This window comes from Chlorocebus sabaeus, chromosome 22, assembly GCF_047675955.1.
Source record: "Chlorocebus sabaeus isolate Y175 chromosome 22, mChlSab1.0.hap1, whole genome shotgun sequence".
Taxonomy (NCBI): Eukaryota; Metazoa; Chordata; class Mammalia; order Primates; family Cercopithecidae; genus Chlorocebus; species Chlorocebus sabaeus.
Genome location: NC_132925.1, coordinates 44,292,952 through 44,314,007, shown reverse-complemented (window position 1 = coordinate 44,314,007; position 21,056 = coordinate 44,292,952). Strand labels below are relative to the sequence as shown.

The 21,056-nt window shown below is 43.2% G+C and overlaps 1 protein-coding gene across 24 annotated transcripts in view; it reads right to left on the bottom strand.

Moving 5' to 3' along the window:
* KALRN (kalirin RhoGEF kinase) overlaps nt 1–21,056 on the bottom strand; it is a 697,103-nt gene that overhangs the window by 66,687 nt on the left and 609,360 nt on the right. For all 24 annotated transcript variants that reach the window (XM_073009778.1, XM_073009779.1, XM_073009785.1 and 21 more), the window contains 6 exons: nt 9,063–9,193; nt 4,645–4,711; nt 3,098–3,201; nt 2,846–2,915; nt 2,131–2,217; nt 1,199–1,291 (listed from right to left, as the gene is read on the bottom strand). In XM_073009778.1, the coding sequence (XP_072865879.1) occupies nt 1,199–1,291; nt 2,131–2,217; nt 2,846–2,915; nt 3,098–3,201; nt 4,645–4,711; nt 9,063–9,193 (552 nt within the window). The remainder of the gene's footprint in view (nt 1–1,198; nt 1,292–2,130; nt 2,218–2,845; nt 2,916–3,097; nt 3,202–4,644; nt 4,712–9,062; nt 9,194–21,056) is intronic.

The following is a 21,056-nucleotide window of genomic DNA, read 5'->3' as shown; positions in this document are numbered from 1 at the left end:
TGTTGCCCAGGCTGGAGTGCAGTGGTGCGATTTCGGCTCACTGTAACCTCCGCCTCCCAGGTTCAAGCAATTCTCCTGCCTCAGCTTCTTGAGTAGCCGGGATTACAGGTGAGTGCCACCACACCCAGCTAATTTTTATATTTTTGGTAGAGACGGGTTTTTGCCATGTTGACCAGGTTGGTCTCGAACTCTGACCTCAGGTGATCCACCTGCCTCGGTCTCCCTAAGTGCTGGCATTACAGATGTGAGCAACTGCACTCAGCCTCAAAATTTCAAAGCTATGGGAGAAGGAAGAGTGAGAGGGAGGGAAGACGGAAGGAAAGGGGGATTATGACAAGAAAGGAGAGAAAGGAAAGTTAAGTCTCTCTTTCCTATTTAGCCTCTAAGTTCCACAAGATGAATCAAGTCAAGCCATTGTTTAAAATATAATTAGGCAGGGCACAGTGGCTCATGCCTGTAATCTCAACACTTTGGGAGGCCGAGGTGGGAGGATTGCTTGAGGCCAGGAGTTTGAGACCAGCCTGGGCAACACAGTGAGACCCTGTCTCTACGAAAAAATAAAAAATTAGCCAGACATGATGGCATGCACCTGTTGTCCTAGCTACGTGCGAGGCTGAGAAGGGAGGATTGCTTGAGCTCAGGCATTTGAGGCTGCAGTGAGCTATGACAGTGCCACTGCACTGCAGCCTGGATGACAGAGTGAGACCCTGCCTCAAATATAAATAAACATATATATAATATTTGATAATATATATTGATCATATAAAAAATATATTGATTTTATATATAAAAAATATATATATAAAATCAAATTTTAGGTGTTACTAATCTAAGGTTTCTAAAGCCTTGCCTTTCCCTTTCTTTCTCCCTTGCAGTTCACTCTGATTTTACATTTTTATTATTTTTTAAAGGTATCAAGTCAATGATTGAGACAAAGTAAGAATGTGAATTGAAAAAGGAAAATGAAGTAACAACCTGCCACCTTAAGGGCAGGAAGAACAGTCATGCAGTTTATCTGGGGGCAAAGCTGATGGAGTAACCAGCAGTCAGATAAAAGTTCCCACGTCCCTACCACCCCTCCCACAGTTCACAGTCCTTTGGGACAGTGTGGTGGAGGCAGAATGCCTAGCACTACGCTAACCTGCTCTGAGCCTGAGGGACCCTTCTCTAGCCCTGACCCAGGTTCCCAGCTTCTTACCTTGAGGAGCAACTGGTATTTTGTTATTCTCTGAATGGGCTTGATGAGGAAGTCACTCAGTGTCAGCCTCTGATTTATCTCCTGTTTTACCTCCTGAAACACAGGCAGCAATATTAGAAGAAAAAGGAACTGAAGAACTGGGGTGCTCTGAATCAGGGTTCAAAGGCATGGAAGACAGGTCTGCATGTTTTCCAATGAAGCTGAAGAATCTTTAAGCAATGTGAGAGGTAAAATTGCCTAGAGGACTGTTCGCTTGTTATGAACAACACATAACACACATCACCACTGGCTTCCTGCCTTCCTCCCATGCTTTTACAGTGAGTACTTCCACACCTTGGTCTTCACCCCAGTCCTGGGAGACAAGCTGGAGGGGCCTTATTCTCTCCACTGCTTTAGGGCAAAGGCAGGGAAAAGGGGCTTCTCCTTGACACACAAGCCTATGGAGCAGGGCCCTAAACTTAGATCTCCCAACACTCAGCTGAGCGCTCTTTCTAAGTGATGGTGCTGCCTTTCTGCCCGCAAAATCAATCCTTCCAGGCTAGAGACTAGGAAGTGGCTGCAACCCCTTCAACCAACAGAAGGCTCCTCAGTAAGTGGTCTCTGGGGGACTGGTGGGTACAATCTGCTCCAGGGTCACTTAAGAAGAACTGGAGCTTCTCAAACCGTCTCTGTGTTCAGGCTGATTCTGCAAATAGGGGCTTCTCAAATGACAACCCAGACTGGGCCACCTCAGCTCCTCTCAAGCGAAGGTGCTTATGAGAATTTAGCTAAGAAGCTGCTTTCTCTGTTGAGGCAGCTATTCCTGCCATGAAGGGGTCATCGATGCTGTGTGGGGGTCACCTATGGATGGATGATGTCTGGTATTTCTGAAAGTGGCGGTCTTGGCCCGAGTTTTCCTCCCATCCTAGTTCAGCAAAGCCTGCACAGCTTACCTCAAAGTAGGTGTCATACTCAGCAACGATGTACTCTGAGCGCGGTTTATTCTGACAATACCACACGTAGATGTGCAGTTTCCGTTCCTGAAAGAACAGAGAGAGACATGCGGACAGTCAGGCACCTTGTGCCTTTTGTTCAATCGCAGAGTGCCGTGCTGGCCTCCATGTGAACGAAGGACAAAGGCGCACCTGCGGAGGCACCAAGGCAGCTGAATATCAGGGATATAAATATGGTGGGCAAGAGCCACTTTCCAAATCACCATGGTGGTCAAAAAAACAAACAAAAAAACTCAGAGAGGGCTGAGAAGGAAAGTCAGTCCAGGAAGAGCAGAAGAGAAGAAATTTTATTTATTTTTCTTCTGAGACAGGGTCTCGCCCTGTCACCCAGGCTGGAGTGCAGGGTGGGGCCATCATGGCTCACTGCAGTCTTGACCTCCCGGGCTCAAGCGATCCTCCTGCCTCAGCCCCCAAGTGGCTAGGACTATAGGCATGTGCCACCAATCCTGGTTAATTTTTAAATTCTTTGTAGAGATGGGGGCCTTGCTATGTTGCCCAGGCTGGTCTCAATTCCTGGGATCAAGCAATCCTCCCACCTTGGCCTCTTGAAGTGTTAGAATTACAGGTGTGAGCCACTGTGCCTGGCCAGGATTTTAAAATGAATATAAATGAGCCTAGTGAAGGAGTTGGGGAGGAAGTGATGGGAGACACTCACATGCTTAATAAAGAGCTGTGCCAATCTGTCTTGCTCCTGGACACACTTTTCCAGTTCCGCCAGGAAAAAACTAAAAGGAGAAAGGGGATAAGAGAAGGAAGCCACATTATTCAGAACTGTATTATTTCTCAATATTAAGATGAGTGACAGAAGACTCTCCCCTAAGCCCCACCCCTTGAGTCAGATGCAGGAAGAGGACGCAAGTCCTGGGTTCCCAGGACACTGGATCCTCGGGGCAGCATTAACACTTACTCCTTATGCCAGTCATAAATCTGATGAATATTTCCAAACACGATTTTGTCCTTTCCTCGCATATCCTCAGGGACACCCTTTTCTTCTATTCTCTTCATGAAGCCCTGCAGCAGCAAAGGCAGTGGTTAGTAGCATATTTTCAGAGGAAAGCTTTCTGGGCCGTGCCACACACCACAGCACCCCTGCGAGCCCACACTCTCTGCGTGAGTTTGAGGACAAATGCTTCTATGGTTTCTCACTATTCAACCAGGTCTTTTACCCCCGGTGCAGAGCAAAGGACAAAACTTTTATGAGTTTCAGGATCCCCTTCTTTGTCTCCAGTCCCCTTAAGAAAGCAGAGCACAGAAGAAAACAATAAGCTGTCCCTCTTCCTTCTCCCAATCCAAGTTAATCAGGTCTGTAAAGGCTCAGAATTAGATACATCTGGCCTAGAAGTAAGTCTTAATATGCTAATACTTTATAGTCTATAAAATGTGATCATATAGAATTTCATTTTTGGTTTAACATCAGGTTTGGAGGTTGGACAGGTAGCATTATCTCCATCTGACAGACAAGAAAACCCAGGCACCTGGGTGTTGGAAGACTTGTCCCATAATTGCATCGCTGATGTCTGAGTTCCCTGCGGTTCAGCCTCCCAGTCTCCAGATTCCCTCGTCCTCTACTCCTGGGCTGGACTGCGTATGGAAGCTGCTGTACCTCTTCCACCCTCCCAGCCCCACAAAAAGACAAGAATAACTTCCCATAAGTCAAAGTTCAGGTCTTCTATATGCCTGGTTAATCTGTTTATCCAAGGTTCAGGAAAGCAAATACAAAACCCTAAGTCAGCAGATTTCACAGGATGGGGACTCAGGCCAAATGTAAGGAAGCAGCAGGCAATGTAGGCATACAATTTTTAGACTTCATGTTCTTTCAAGATGATTAACAACAGGGCTCTAAGTCACTCAAATTAGCCATTTATTTTCTCAGGTTTTTTTTTTTTTTTCATCCAAGTGTCTAAGTTCCTTGTAAGTGAATCCCTACAGAGCTAGAGTTGTTTAATTTACTACCAAGTTGGCTCTTAACTGTGGACCTGTCAACCTTGCTCATTGGTGGGTTTTCCTTTTATCTGTGTTTTTGCTAGCTATAACACTTAGCCTTAAAATCTACGGAAATGTATAAGCCCTAAGATTCCACTAAGAATGACCTGTTTTATGCCTATGTGGCTCATAGCTCTGAAGAATATATGTCCACATAGTTAAACATCAAAGAAAAGCTCTTAAGACAATAGCTTGGTCACCTAAAACAAAGTGGAATGAGTTCCACTCTAACCAAGAGGCTCCCCGAAATGCTATAACATTCGGGCCTCTACCTCCCTCTAAATAGCTTATTTCAAGGGGAAAAGAAAAATATTGCCTACATATTCACTTATTACCATTTTTATTTTCATTTCTGCAAGTGCTCAGACAGTAAAGTACATGTAACCATCAGATTAAAACACCTCGGCCTAGGTAGGGTCCAATGTGCTCCTGGCTGGGTGACCACAGACCCACCTGGAACCCTCTACTTACCTCCACCACAATGCCCAGATCCTTGACATAGTCTTTCTCTGTCTGTACCAGCTCATTCAGGACAAACCTGAGCAGGAGATTAAGAACAATGAGTGTTCCTCTTCATTGTTAAGCCAAAAATCTTCACTTAAGTTCACAGAAAAGTTACTTTGGCACCTTTATGACAAGACCCCCTAAAACACCCACATTTATCTCCTGGGAAAGATGCTTACGGATGCTTTCCCTACAGGAGGCCCTATTGAAGGGCTGAGGACACCAAGGCCAGAAAGGATGTCCCCAGGTGACATACAATAGTCACACAAAAAATGACGCTCAGCACCTAGCATTCTTCTTTCTGTTCTTCACGTGTTTCTCCCTCACCTACAACTGAACAATTATATAGACAGAGGGCAGAAAGAATGACAACCATTTTGGCAAAACTGAGTTTTGAAAGCTTTGAGGCCAGGGTCGGCGGGGGATCAAGATGAGACTTTTCTTCCTTCATTTCAGCTCCATTCTTCACTTAACAAGAGGAGAAAGACAATTTGATTACCAACTTGTAAGTCCTCCAAGACAAGGATAGATACCAAATGAAGCTTTTAAGATATGGAAGTTGCAATTATTCAGATAGGTACCCGTGGTAACTGGCCTGGAAGATCTCCAGTCAAGGCCAGAAAGATGGACTGCAGACACACCAAAATCATACCTTTAATGCATCCCTACCTTCTCCAGGATGCAGGATTTAACAATTACAAGGACATTTGCTCTCTTGGTTTCTTTCTTGTTAATTCTTTCTACCACACTATGTGCCACTCCCTTCATCTGGGTTTTCCCATGCTTATAATAAGGTAGGTATTGTAAAGCCTATTTTATATAAATGAAAATGCGGAGACAGACAGATTAGGTAGCCTGACCATGATTATAAAGTGAGTAGCAGAGCCAGGATTTGAACCCAGTTGTGTAAGAGTCCAAAAACCATGCTCTTTCCCAGCAGCCCACTGCCTGTTAAACTACTCTGACTGGCTCTTGGGAGTCCCTGAAGCCTCAAACCCAAACACTCTTTCTGTCTTTTGTCCAGACGCTAAAGAGCTTTACATAAAATGCTAATAGTTGAGCACAGGGGCAGGGTGGTGCTGTGCAACCTACTGGAGTCAAACTCTTCCAATCTGATTGGAACGAGTTTTGCCTGGGACCACACAATTGCATTTTGGGCCCAAGTAGCAGAAGGGATAAAGTTCCGAGATGTCAAAGTGGGACCCCAGCACAAGGGTGGTAACCATTTTGAACCCAGGAAGCAATTCATCTGAAATTCTTGCTCTGTATAGCCCCAGAAGCCACCACATTCCTGGGGCTGGGGCCTCTGGGCAATGGGGAGGAAGCAGAGGAACACACGCTTCTTTATCAGTGCACCCAGCACTTCCAACGGCTCCCTCTCCAGCACAGACAATCATGTGTTTTAGGCCACAGGAAGGAAATGGCAAGGCCAAATAAAAGCATTTAAATATATCTTTACCATGGCCCAAGTTACTGCCTAGTAGAAAGTGGCAAAAGAAAACCCACAGGAAAGTTAGAGTGGGAATGTGGGGCTGGGAGGGCCCCCTGGAGATGAAGTCCAGCTCTCTGTCTCCAAGCGATATTTTTATCCTAAGCTATTTGCTGACAGATGAGGACTATCTTTGGCTTCTCAGCCTCTAGAGAAGGGAACTGTATTAGGTGCTGCTAGTGGACCTGTCATCTTTTCCCTTGAAGGGTTAATGAAGTACCTGGGGAGACCACGACGTATTAAAAGACATTCTGAAAAGTGATATCAGGGATTTAAATTGTAGGCATCGCAAGGCAGTGCACAATTAATTGCCAAATGAACTGACAACAAGGCATGTTTTTCATGGTAAGTTCTTATTAGTAGAAGTTATTTACAAACAAATGTTATTCTTTGGTCCAACTAAAATTATTTCAGCTACACGTTAGAACCACTTCTAACCTCCTTTCACAGGGACAGGGAATGGCTGGTCTTCCATAGAAAAGCTCTTAGATTCATTGCACCGGCTGTTCTCTCTCTCGAGAACACTTTTTCTCTATGGCTAATTCCTTACCTTCCCCAGTCTTTGTGCAAATGCCAGGGCCATTTAAAATGGCAACATGGCCTCATTTTTTCTCTGGATCTCCCTTACACTGCTCTATTTTTTTTTCTTTTTCATGTTTCCAACATACTACATAATTTATTTTGTTTATTGTCTGATTTCTCCCACTAGAATTTAAACTTGCCATGAGAGCAAAGACTTTTGTTGTTATTATTTGTCTTATTCAGTGATGTATCCCACTGATGGTACATAACTGGTGTTAGACCAGTATTTGTTGAATGAATGACTAAAACTTGAAGACAAGTAACTCCATTCTCAACTTTTTTCTTCTCCTGGACAAATGACTATTTGTGTTCATCTTTTCTCCGTGGAGCTCTCATTTAACCCTTTGATGCCCTGCTGCCATCTTCTGGATTGAGTCTTGGTTCTCTACACTCCTCAGCCTCTGGCCTCACATATGGTTAACAGTGAAACACCTCTACACCACCCTTTCATCATGACCATAAAGTACAGCAGGATAGAACAAGGATGAGATATAGTAAGAGGAATGAGATACTCTAACAGTTGTATTTCCAGGATAGTTCAGGATGTGAAGAGGTGTGGATTTTGGCAAGAATGAGAAGAGGGAGAAGAGATGAATGAAGTGGGCAAAAGAGACAGCAAACTTTTGTGGCCTATTGTATCTGGACAATGGCTTAAATGACTGCTCAAAGGCCAGTTCAAACTACATGCTAAGAGTAGTGACTGGCTTTGCCCAGGGTCACCTGCCACCTCAGAGGTCACCTTCCTGACTTAAGCTTTGTTTTGGCTTGACAAAGGACTAAGACATCAGCTCCAACACGGCCTCACCTGTGTAACAACCTGAGAAACTAAGGAGACTCAGTTTTGTGCAAGTCCTAGGAAATTTCCCTTTGGGGATGGCATTTCTCAACCTCTATCCCATTTACCAAATTCTTCGGGTTCCCCTTGAGTACTCACAAAGCTGAGTGGGTAAATATGGAATTACAGGATTTACATGCCACTTGTTCATCTCCACTAAGAAGTGATATGATAGCCCTGCTTTCACACCAGGCCTTCACTGTGATGTTCTCACTTTTGTTTCCTAGGAAACAAAAACTCATAAATAGACACTTTGTACATTTCCAGGTAACAGAAGGACCTGGTCTGACTTATTTTTGCTAGTTTTCCTGTCTGTGGCCAGGCTAAAGGAGTGATGAATTTGAGAGTGAGAAGCAGGCTAATTAACAACAGGGAGGGACCTTTCACACCTGCCTCCCCAATTCTTGCTACTGCTTATAATCTCTCACATGCTGAGCTATGTCTAAGACTCATCAGTAGCTCTGCTTCCAACATAGAGCCAAACCCTAAACAAGAAAACAAAAGTTGGCCCAGTGCGGTGGATCCTGCTTGCAATCTCAGCACTTTGGGAGGCTGAGGCAGGAGGATTACTTGAACCTAGGAGTTCCAGACCAGCCAGGGCAACAAAGCGAGGCTCCATCTCTACAGAAAATAAAATAATTAGCCAGGTATGGTGGTGCACACCTGTAGTCCCAGTTACTTGGGAGGCTGCGGCGAGAGGATCCCTTGAGCCCAGGAGGTCAAGGCTGCAGTGAGCTATGATCATGCCACTGCACTTTAGTCTGTGTGACCAAGCAACACCTTGTCTCAAAAAAAAAAAAGAAAGTTTTTGAGGAGTTCTGCTTTTGTACTAGTGGTATCTGGTATATTCTTGATCAGCTCAAATAATAGATTGACTTCATATCAACATAGATAACTCTTGCATAACATGGGATTGTCCTGCACTATGAATTAAATTTTACCACTAACTATTCAAAGTGGAGAAGAAGTTCTCTTGGAACTAATCCCAGAAACAGATGCAAAATTAAAACCTTTGGAGAAGGAGCAGAGACAGGACCTGCTTGGTGGTACAACAGCTCCTTCCTCTACATATAACTTTCCCATATTTGGGGAAATGTTTTCTTAGGTGACCACTATCAGACTTTCTGCCACGGTCAGAGATTCTCTGATTCTACAGGCCCTCAGTAACAGTCTCATAGTTTCCTCAACTTTACCATTTTCCTTTTATCACCTTGTTTTAAATTTCTAACAGACCTATAACCACAGTTTGTCAGTAGTAGCTACTATCTCACAGAATATACTTTAGCCTAAACTTCAATCAAGTCAGTGCCGAAGTGGCTCAATGTTTATCAGTGCTATGCTGCACAGATCTGACTCTTAGAATGAATGATGTCAGTGGAAACAGCGTGGGGAACCCCTCTCGAATTCTCCCCAACCTTTGCCCATTGTTCACCACGCTCATGTGTGCACCACCGGGAGAAAGCTGGGGAAGCCACTTACATCCTGCCTCTCAGGGCCTTGGCTTTCTGTTCTTCTTCTGGGTTTCTAGGAGGTGTGGGTGGGGCCATCCCCTCATTCGGGCAGCCCGCAGGGTCTTTCAAGCTCCCCCGGTATGAGCCTCCTTCTAGACTCTGAAAAGAAAGAATAAACAGCCTTAGAAAAGTGTACTTTGAAAAGTCATTTGGAATCCCTGTGTCCTCCCAGCCTAGCCATAGACAACATGGAAAATCAGTAGCCAAGGCTGTTCTCATCAAACCACAGTGAAGTATTAGGAGACCAGAGACTTTATCCTCCTGCAGCAGGGAGCCCAGAGCTGCCACCTTCTCAGGCAACCAGGATGTACTTGGCATCTATGTGCTGCCAATTTCTCAGACATAATGAAATTGTCAAAGTGACTATCTCTAGGTAAGAGCTCCAGAGGTAATGATAATGATTGCAATTCTATACCAAATATGCAGTTACACAAAACAAGTGAAAAGGGCGAATGTGGTAATATAGAGGGAACTAAGGGTAAAAGAACCTAAATTTGAATCCCAGATCTGCTAGTCACTGAATGATTTATGTGAGATAGCTAAAATTGTTCCATGCTTCAGTTTTTCTCAGTTTTCAAATTAAATCTTCCCTCTCTGCAGATTTCTAAGGAATAGGCAGAGATAATAGCTGTAATAGCCTTTGAAAAGTTAAAAATGTCCTATGATGATGAGGTTTTCCCCTGTCCCCATGGATGGAACTATTAACAATAAAAATACTCAAAATGGAGTCAATCTTAACACTTTTACAAGTGTCCTGGAAGAAGGATTACACAGTGACATTTAGCATTTCATTATGCAAATTGGCAGGAGTAGTGTGGATACACAGTAAGGCTGGAGAGTAAGGTCAAGTTGGGCAACTGTAAAACAAATAATGAGAGACTAATCTAAGGCTATTCTTTACTATTATTATTATTATTATTTTACAGACAGGGTCTCACTATGTTGCCCAGGCTGGTCTTGAACTCCTGGGCTCAAGTGATCCTCCTGCTTCAGTCTCCCAAAGTATTGGGATTACAAGCATGAGCCAATGCACACAGCCAGAATATCTATCTATCTATCTATCTATCTATCTATCTATCTATCTATCTATCTATCTATCTATCTGCCTGTCCATCCGTCCACCTATCTATCTATCTATCTTTTTGAGATAGGGTCTCACTCTATTGCCGAGGCTGGAGTGCAGTGGTGCAATCACGGCTCCCTGCAGCCTCGGCCTCCCAAGCTCAAGCAATCCTCTCACCTCAGTCTCCCAAATAGCTGGGACAGGCATGTACCACCACATCCAGCTAATCTTTTTTTTTTTTTTCTGTAGAGACAGGGGTCTCATTACGTTGCCCAGGATGGTCTTGAACTCCTGGGCTCAAGTGATACTCCCACCTCAGCCTCTCAAAGTGCCGGGATTACAGGTGTGAGACACCATGCCTGGCCCTAAACTGCCCTTACAAGATGCCTGTCTAAACCAGCTACTGCAGCTAACAGAAACAGCTTCATTTAGTAGTTTTTGAAAACATTAGCCCTAAGGTTAAAGTCACAAAGATTTTCAAAAATGCAGTCCAAAAAGGTAGTAGGAAGTAAAGGCTTCAGCCTGGCCTTCAGTGAGAAGCACTTGGAGTATTTGTCACAATGCTCTTAGTTGCTCTATTTTAACATAGGCTAAACAGAGGTAGAAAAGAAAGGTCCAGAGAAATAAATAAAAAAGCAATGAGGTTCCTGTTGGTCCATTTTATAAAAAAGATGGAGAATATAAAGATTTGAATCTGAAAAACATAACACAGCAGAGACACCAAACTTCTTTCATCCCCCACACCCCCAAACTGACAAAATGTGCCAAGGGCTAAACATGAATTTGTTACCAACACTAGAAACTGGAACTAAGAAGACAGGGTCTTCAAATTTGAGAGAGAATTTCTTTTAACTTGAGATAAAGGTATTCACAGAACAAGTAATCGGCCATGGAAGTTGTTATATCCAGAGCAGCAGTATAGGCTAAAAATATGGAAAGGTCAAGAAGGGTTTAGCTCAATTTATAGATACAGGATCTGTAACCTGTCATTAAGGAAATGAAAGTGTCTGGTGCTGAGGCTTGACAACCAAGCACACAGGCAGGCATTCCAATGACATGTCTCCTGGTGCCATCACCAGAGACAGGCTCCCGGGCAGATGGGCCCAGCTGGTGATTGATCTGATTACATGCCTTTTACTTGCCCTCTCCTTCTCCTCACTGTCCTGTTTCAGCCTTTATTCTGCAGCCTGTTGAGTGGTAGCATGGTGACTGCAATGCCTGGGAAACAAGCCCTGGTTTATAGGCTCACTTGACCATTACATACTGCTGAAGTTCATTCACAGGTCCATCCCTTTGCCCCAGGGTGGTATCTCTGCCCACAGGCACTCCCATGGAGCATCCAACTTCTTGTGGTCCACTCTCAACCTTTCTACAGAACAAAGAACATCTGAGGAGTCCATTCTGTCAAATGGGGAAATACTTCCATCTCCTCCTACCTGACCTGTTCTATGAGCAAAGTAGCCCAAGTTATCTCTAGGGGAGGACTTGCTGGGATGGCAACAGTGATAGAGAAGGACAAGAGAAAGAAAGAATTTGGCTAAAGCTATATGCTAGGTAGTCTGCCTAAAACAATGAGTTTGATTTTAATGCTTGTAATAATTCAAGAGTGATTGCCTCTGAAGACCTAGCTACCTATGCTAGAGATGGGATACTGAGCCACAGCTAAGGGCAACTACAGCTGACCTAAAATTGTCTGTTCTGCTCCTGGGAGAAAACAGGCAGTGGTGGCCAGGTTTCTGCCACAGTGAGGACTTCTGTCCCACCTGGAGCTCAGGGCACAAGTAGTCTCAGAGGACAAAGGGAAAGGTATATGGGGATAGAGCAACAAATGTTCCCATAGTCGATCCAAGGATGGGGAATAGAAATGCAAATAGATTCAAATATGTGATGAAGTGTGGAGGAAGGTCATCCTCATATTTAAAATGAGCACATTTCCTGGGCGCTGGATCTGAGACCATATACTCATAATCTGCCCCTCTTCTGTGCACCTATAAACACTCTTTTCACACTCCCTGCATGGCATTCATCACATAGTATTGTAACCACTGATTTGAATTCAGGCAAATATTTATTGAACATCTACTACATGCTAAATATTTGCAAAGTGCTGGAGAAATAAGGATGAATAAGACAAGGCTCCCTGGCCTCCATAATCTAAGCCAAAATGGGTCTCTTGTAGAGAGACAGGGTACAATGGAGGATGAACAAAAGGAGCAGGTGGCTCTATGGTGGGGTGGAGAAGCAAATGAAAGACTTAATGAAAGAGGCAATGCTCGAACTGAGAACAGATAAATAAGGAGAGTTTCACTGGATATGCCAATGGGAGCACATTCCAGGCAGGAGCAGCATTGTGAATATAGGGTGAAAGAGCGAATGACATGGGGGCAGCCTGGGAACCTGAAAGTAGCCTGGTGTGGGCAGAGTACAGAGTGTGAGGGAAGGGGGTTGGCAAATAACTGTGTGTGAGTCTGGGTGAGTAGGTATTAAAGGAAGAGGGAGTGAGGAGTGAAAATAGAATCCTGGAGAAGTTTGCAGGGATCAGATCATAAGGAACCTTGTCTGCATGGCATTCAGAAGTAGAGACTTGGCTGGGAATGGTGGCTCATGCCTGTAATGCCAGCAGTTTGGGAGGCTGTGGTGGGAGGATCATTTGAGCTCAGGAGTTTGAATCGAGCCTGGGCAACAAAGCGAGACCCCCATCTTTATTAAATAAAAAATAAAAATTAAATTAAAAATAAAGAAGTAGAAACTTTACCTTCTAAGACCAATGAGGGGACAATTTGAGCAGGGAAATAACATGTTTTAAGACTTAGAAATGTCAGTCTTAATGCTCCAAAGATATTTTCATAATTTGGGACAATGTCTCTGATGTGATAGTAAAGAGAAACAGAACTTAAACTTTAAGTATTCCATGATTAATTATACTATTTTTAAAAGGGTCTAGAAGAAAATATATCAAAATTTCAACACTGAATATGTCTAGATGATGATTTATATTTATACTGTTGTCATTTTTCCAAATTTTTTTGAATAAGCATATATTTCTTTTATTAGTCAGAAAAGAACTATTAATTAAAAAAAAAAAAAAAATGGAAAAGAGGCCGGGCGCAGTGGCTCATGCCTGTAATCCCAACACTTTGAGAGGCCGAGGCGGACCGATAACCTGAGGTCAGGAGTTCAAGACCAGCTTGGCCAACATGGTGAAACCCCATCTCTACTAAAAATACAAAAACTAGTCAGATGTGGTGGCGCAGGCCTGTAGTCCCAGCTACTTGGGAGGCTGAGGCAGGAAATCACTTGAACCTGGGAGGTGGAGGCTGCAGTAAGCCGAGATCACGCCACTGCACTCCAGACTGGGTGACACAGCAAGGCTCTGTCTCAAAAAAAAAAACCAAAAAACAAAAAAACAAAACACACACACACACACACACACACACACACAAACCAGTAAAAGAAAGATCCCTCTAGCAAGAGATGTTAGACTAAAATCTGAGAGGAAATGACTGCCAACAGTCCAGGGAGGAGAGGATTTTGAGCATTAACCCTAGAGACTGCGAGCTCCATATAAGGAAAATTCTATGCTTGATTTCAAAGCCTGGTGTACAGGAGGACTCCAAGAATTTATTAAATATGCTATGTAACTCTTGGGAAGGGATCAAAGCTCATGCGATGAGACAATGGGTAAGCTGGCTGGTCCAGTACCACCTACCACACCAACCAATCACCTCTTAGTTGCTCCTCTTTGATAAAAATTTGCATATCACAACTGTTAGGATGGCTATTATGAAAAAAATAACATATTGGGGTTTAATTCCTAGACAGGGAGGTGGCAAAAAAAATAAAAATAAAAAATAAGAGATAACAAATGCTGGCAAGGGTGTGAAAAAAAGGGAACCCTAGTACATGTTGGTGGGAATGTAGATTTGTGTAGACATTGTAGAAAACAGTATGGAGGTTCCTGAATAAATTAAGAATAGAATTATCATATGACCCAATAATCCCTCTTCTGGGTATATACTTCTCTTCTGGGTAGGTAATGAAGTCAGCTTTTCTTAAAATATCTGCACCCTCATGTTCATTGCAGTATTATTTACAATAGCATGATATGGAAACACCTAAGTGTTACTGATGGACAAATGGTTAAAGAATCTGTAATACATACACACACACACACACACACACACACACACACAGAGAGAGAGAGAGAGAGAGAGAGAGAGAGAGAGAGATAGAAAAAAAAATACTATTCAGCCTTAAAAAACAAGCAATGGGGAAAGGATTTCCTATTTAATAAATGGTGTTGGGAAAACTGGCTAGCCATATGCAGAAAACTGAAAGTGGACTCCTTCCTTACACCTTAAACAAAAATTAACTCAAGATGTATTAAAGACTTAAACATTTTTAAAACCCAAAACCTAAAATCCCTAGAAGAAAACCTAGGCAATACCATTCAGGACATTGGCATGGGCAAAAACTTTATGATTAAAATACCAAAAGCAATGGCAACAAAAGTCAAAACTGACAAATGGGATCTAATTAAACTAAAGAGCTTCTGCACAGCAAAAGAAACTATCATCATAGTGAACAGGCAACCTATAGAATGGGAGAAAATTTTTGCAATCTATCCATCTGACAAAGGGCTAATATCCAGAATCTACAAAAAACTTAAGCGAATTTACAAGAAACAAACAAACAACCCCATCAAAAAGTGGGTGAAGGATATGAACTGACATTTCTCAAAAGAAGACATTTATGTGGCCAACAAACATGAAAAAAAGCTCATCATCACTGGTCATTAGAGAAATGCAAATCAAAACCACAATGAGATACCATCTCACACCAGTTAGAATGGAAATCATTAAAAAGTCAGGAAACAACAGATGCTGGAGAGGATGTGGAGAAATAGGAACACTTTTACACTGTTGGTGGGAGTGCAAATTAGTTCAAACATTGTGGAAGACAGTGTAGCGATTCCCCAAGGATCTAGAACCAGGAATACCATTTGATCCAACAATCCCATTACTGGGTATATACCCAAAGAATTATAAGTCATTCTATTATAAAGACACATGCATACGTATGTTTATTGCAGCACTGTTCACAATAACAAAGACTTGGAACCAACCCAAATGACCATCAGTGATTGACTGGATAAAGAAAATATGGCACATATACACCATGGAATATTATGCAGTCGTACAAAAGGATGAGTTCTTGTCCTTTGCAGGGACATGGATGAAGCTGGAAACCATCATTCTCAGCAAACTAACACAGGAACAGAAAACCAAACACCACATGTTCTCACTCATAAGTGGGAGTTGAACAATGAGAACACATGGACACAGCGAGGAGAACATCACAGACCCGGGCCTGTCTGGGGTTTGGAGGCTAGGGGAGGAACAGCATTAGGAGAAATACCTAATGTAGATGACGGGTTGATGGGTGCAGCAAACCACCATGACACGTGTATACCTATGTAACAAACCTGCATGTTCTGCACATGTATCCCACAACTTAAAGTATTAAAAACAAAAAAGAGATCCTGCCATTTGGCACAACACAGATGGACCTGAAGGACATTATGCTGAGTGAAATAAGCCAGATACAGAAAGAAAAATATTGCATGATCTCATTTATATGTGAAATATTTTTTAAAAAGGTCAAAATAAATACAAAAATATATACAGATAGAAAATAAAACAGTAGTTACCAGCAAGGTGGAAAAGGCAACTAGGAAACGCGTATGTAGCTCAAAGGATACAAAGTAGCAAATCTGTAGCATGAACAGGTCTAGAGACCTAATCTACATGAGGATTATCATTAATAAAATTGTATTTGGAATTTTTGTTAAATATATACATTTAGCTACTCTTTAGGTACTAATTTAGATTTCCACCAAAATTTTATTTAACTAATTAAAATCTAAATTTTAGCTACTCTTGTCACACATACACAAAAAAGTAACTGTGTGACATGACAGATATGTTAATTTACTTCACTACAGTAACCATTCTACTATCTATGGGTATTTCATAACATCATGTTGTAAACCTCAAACATACACAATAAAATTTATGTAAAAAAATAACATATGGCTGTGGCCGGCACTTTGGGAGGCTGAAGTGGGAGGATTGCTTGAGCTCAGGTTCAACGCCAGTCTGGGCAACAAAGCAAGACCTTGTCTCTGCTAAAAATAAAAAAATTAAAACATCGGCCAGGCATGGCGGCACAAGCCCACAGTCCCACTGACTCAGGAGGTTGAGGTGAAAGGATTGCTTGAGCCCGGGGGATCAAGGCTGCAGTGAGCCGAAATCAAGCCACTGCACTCCAGTCTGGGTGACAGAGCGAGACCCTGTCTCAAAAAAAACCGAAAACAACAAAAACCTTACATAATATTCTCTGGACATAAAGCATTAGATCTAAGTCATTCCAAGGCAAACTGTTGGTGGGTATAGGGACAATACATAGTTGAAAAGCTGAAGTCTGGAATTTCCAGGCCAGTGACATTTCAGGTTTGTAATTGGGTTAAAAAAATTTTTGTGGAGGCTGGGCATGGTGGCTCACACCTGTAATCCCAGCACTTTGGGAGGCCAGTGCAGGAGAATTGCTTGAGGCTAGGAATTGGAGACCAGCCTGAGCAACATGGTGAGACCCTGCTTCCACAAAACAAAAACAAAAAAAACTGGTGGAAATCTTAACTTTTACCTTCTTACAAGAACCTCAAGAATTGGCCTGGTGTGGTGGCTCATGCCTGTAATCCCAGCACTTTGGGAGGCCGAGGCGGACGGATCACCTGAGGTTGAGAGTTTGAGACCAGCCTGACCAACATGGAGAAACCCTGTCTCTACTAAAAGTACAAAATCAGCCTGACATGGTGGCGTATGCCTGTAATCCCAGCTACTCGGGTGACTGAGGCAGAAGAACAGCTTGAACCTGGGAGGCAGAGGTTGCAGTGAGCCGCCATTGCACTCCAGTCTGGGCAACAAGAAATAAGAGTGAAACTCTGTCTAAAAAAAAAAAAAAAAAAAGAACCTCAGGAATCTCTTCCATAAAAGAATGCTAGAAGAACCCAGTCCCTGGAAACATACGCCTCTGCAATGGATATGGTGAGGCCATTATTTTTTCCCATCTGGATTCTGAACTTTTGCTAACTCCACCTGGCTATTGACAAAACAAGTGAATTCTTCTAAAGGGGGCCAAAGCACACGCACAAATACAGCCTGGCCGTGGCCATGTTCTTCCATGACCCACAAGGCTGGCCCAAGGAAGAGATGAATGCTGTCAAAGTAGGAGAACCAGAGGGCGAGAAGTCTTGCTGAAGCAGGTAGGGCACATTCTCAGGATGCCAGGCCACTAAGTAGACTAAACAGGAGCTCAGTCCTGGCCAGTCTCTTCTCTAAGGGCAGAAGATTATTAGCCAGGGTCCACTGGGGCCATGCTGAGCCCAGTGAACTATGCCGGTGTGTCACCCAATGATGAGCTCAGAGAGGGGTGGGCCTTCCTTCTTTTCCTTCTTTTCCTTCCCTTCCTTCCTTCCCTTTCTTTTCCTTCCCTCCTTCCCTCCTTCCATCCCTCCTTCCCTCCCTCTCTCCCTCCTTCCTTCCTTCCTTCCTTCCTTCCTTCCTTCCTTCCTTCCTTCCTTCCTTCCTCCCTCCCTCCCTCCCTCCCTCCATCCTTCCTTCCTTCCCTTCCCTTCTTCCCTTCCCTTCTTCCCTTCCCTTCTTCCCTTCCCTTCCCTTCCTTTCCTTTTTGTAGAGATGGAGTCTTGCTTTGTCACCCAGGCTGGAGTGCAGTGGCGCAATCTCGGCTCACTGCAACCTCTGCCTCCTGGGTTCAAGTGATTCTCATGCCTCAGCCTCCCAAGGAGCTGGGATTACAGGTGCATGCCACCTTGCCCAGCTAATTTATTTTGTATTTTACTAGAGATGGGGTTTCACCATGTTGCCTAGGCTGGTCTTGAACTCCTGAGCTCAGGCAATCTGCCTGCCTCAACCTCCCAAAGTGCTAGGATTACAGGTGTGAGCCACCACACCCCGCCTAGGGACTTTCTTTCTAGAGTCTCGGTCTTTCATGCCAGGAAGATGGTAGAATTCTGGTGCTCCAGGACTTCAGTTTAGAGATACACTAGATTCTCAAGGCCTTGTTTCTCAAACTCGGGGAATAAAACCAAATTGTATAGACTGTTAAGCTATTACTCTGTAACATTCACCCAACCAATCTATCGCTGGCAAACAGTAAGTTTCCATGTGCCCAGCTTCATACCAAGCTACAGGAGATAAGGATGACACAGTTCCCTTTCCCTGTCCTTCACAAGGCAGTTGAGGAGGCTAAGAATTAACCTTTGTAGATGCTTGATTATCAGTTTACAAAGCCCATTCGTACCTACTCAATTATCATCATGACTCTTTTGGGATTAGATTTGAATAGACAGAATCAGCATCACTAATAAGTGAGGTAAAAGAGAACCCCAAGTAGACTAAGTAATTTTCCCAGGACTATACAGTAAGCAGCAGAGGCAGGACTAAATCCTAGGTCTTCTGATTCTTTACACACTCACTGCCAGCAGCAACAGTCCACAGGTCTAGAAAAGGCGTTATTAAAAATCACACAGTGAAAGCAGGGGGAGCCGTATTCCTGGCTTAAAGATAATACCTTAATGCAAAACCCAGAAAAAGAATGTTTTTCCTATCTGGGGAGATGGGTGAGCATCCTTTCTTGATAAACAAGAGCACTGATTAAAGACCAAGGCTGGTGGCAAGACCACAGAAGGGCCCATTAACATCCAGAAGGACTCATTGGTGGGTAGCGAGTCTTCAGAAGTTTTATCTGCATTTCAGATAAACCCTGTCTTTGTTCCTTAACAGTAGGTCTTGTGCAGCAGTGATCCTAACTCACCAAGGCAGAAGCTTTGGTATAACAATGACCATGCAACCATAAAGCACCGGGGGCAGCTCTGGGAGATAGGAACATGGGGGATCTCATGGCCTTTGGGTGGAGCCAGGAAGCCAAATGAATTCTAATGCAGAATTTGGCACCACGGCTTGAGCAACCAACAAAGCACAAAGACTTTAAGGACTAAGTAAAGTCCAAGAATACCAGATGCTCCTGTAAGATGGAATTGAATTCTGTAAAGTCGAAAGAACTTTATTAGTTCTTCCTCATATGGAACGAAGAAAACTCCCACCTACAGGTCTAGGTTCTGCCCTCTGGGGTAACAAAGAGTTACTCACTCTTTGCAACCTCATTCCCATGGCAGTGCTTCAATTACTAGAAGACAGCTCTTCTGTGTCTTCTCCTAACTTCTTCCCATACTTAACCTTGGTTTCCTCAACTTTCCTTCAAATTACATGGACCACATGGTCTGGTTATCTCCTCTGGGCCCCTCCAGTTTGTTCAAGAACATTGTAGAAGGTTGCATTTAGAATAGAATAATAGAATACATTGGCTGGGCATGGTGGCTCATGCTTGTAATCCCAGCACTTTGGGAGGCCGAGGTGGGCGAATCACCGTGGTTAGGAGTTTGAGACCAGCCTAGCCAACATAGTGAAACCCTGTGTCTACTAAAAATACACAAATTAGCCAGGGTGGTAGTGTGCCTGTAATCCCAGCTACTCAGAAGGCTGAGGCATGAGAATCACTTGAACCTGGGAGGTGGAGGTTGCAGAGAACCGAGATCATGCCACTGCACTACTCCAGCCTGGGTGACAGAGTGAGACTCTGTCTCAAAAAAAAAAAAAAAAAAAAGGAAAGAATAGAATGCATTATTCACACACAGCTCATGACGTGTATGGTCTGAATACCTCTGAATACTATTGCTTCTCTTGATCTGTACATTGTACTTTCGCTAATCAAGCCTGTGATAATACTTGCTATCTTGGCAGCTATCACACAGTTGTACTTAGTCAAATAAACACTCCAGAGCTTTTATGGGCTCTGGATCTTTTCTTCTTCTAAGCTAAAGAACTGATAAGGAATAGGACTAAGAGTCTTGAAGGTGAAAATACAACTTAGTGCTCTCAAGCATGGCTGAGATATTCTCAACCTAGTACTGTTACATTGCTATCCCATGTGGGAAGGGAAGAAAGAGAAAGTGGTGGAAAGGACCAAGAATCAACTTTTGGTAGGAAGATTCTAAGAAACCAAACCACTGCTTCCTCTTTCCTTTCTGTGACGTGAGCTTGGTTTTACATGTTAAGCCAAAGATAGCTCTAATTCTGGGCTTACTGTAGGTCCTCAAGAGTAGTTATTGCTGGAAGAAGTTAAATCCTTCATTATGGCAAACTCACCACAGAAAGGACATTCATTCGACAGACATTTATTGAGAGCCTATAATAAAGCCAATCAACACCAACGCCATCCCACATCCCCTCTTCTCTAGAAAATTTGCTTTGATGGGACTTTTCTATGTCTTTGCTTACATGTTTAACACCTAGCCATGTTTAACAGCACAGATCACACGTATTAGTGGCCCAGAGACTGTCAGCAGTGCAAAGCTTAGCAGTAGTAGTAGCAAAAGGTAATCCAAACTATAAAAATAAGTGTAAAAGACTTTTTTTTACTAATAGAGAAAAAAAAAAAAAAAAAATCCTAAATGACTTACCATCTAGCTAGGGAGGTAAAATGCAAATGAAAACATTAAGATATTTGAACAAATTATGCTACAGAGCTACTTAAGAGCTGTCCCAGGCAGTATGTGGCTTTCATAATTACCATGGGATTACAATGGAAATTTGGCCCGGGCTGGTCAGAGGAGCCCCTGTAGAGAGGAGATTTGAGGAGGACCCTGAATGACCATTATGCTCTAGATCAGCAAACATAAGAGGGAGAACATTCCAGAGAAGTGGGGCGATAGGAACAAAAACTTGGAGGGAAGAAAGCCAAGTGTGAGTTTGAGGATAG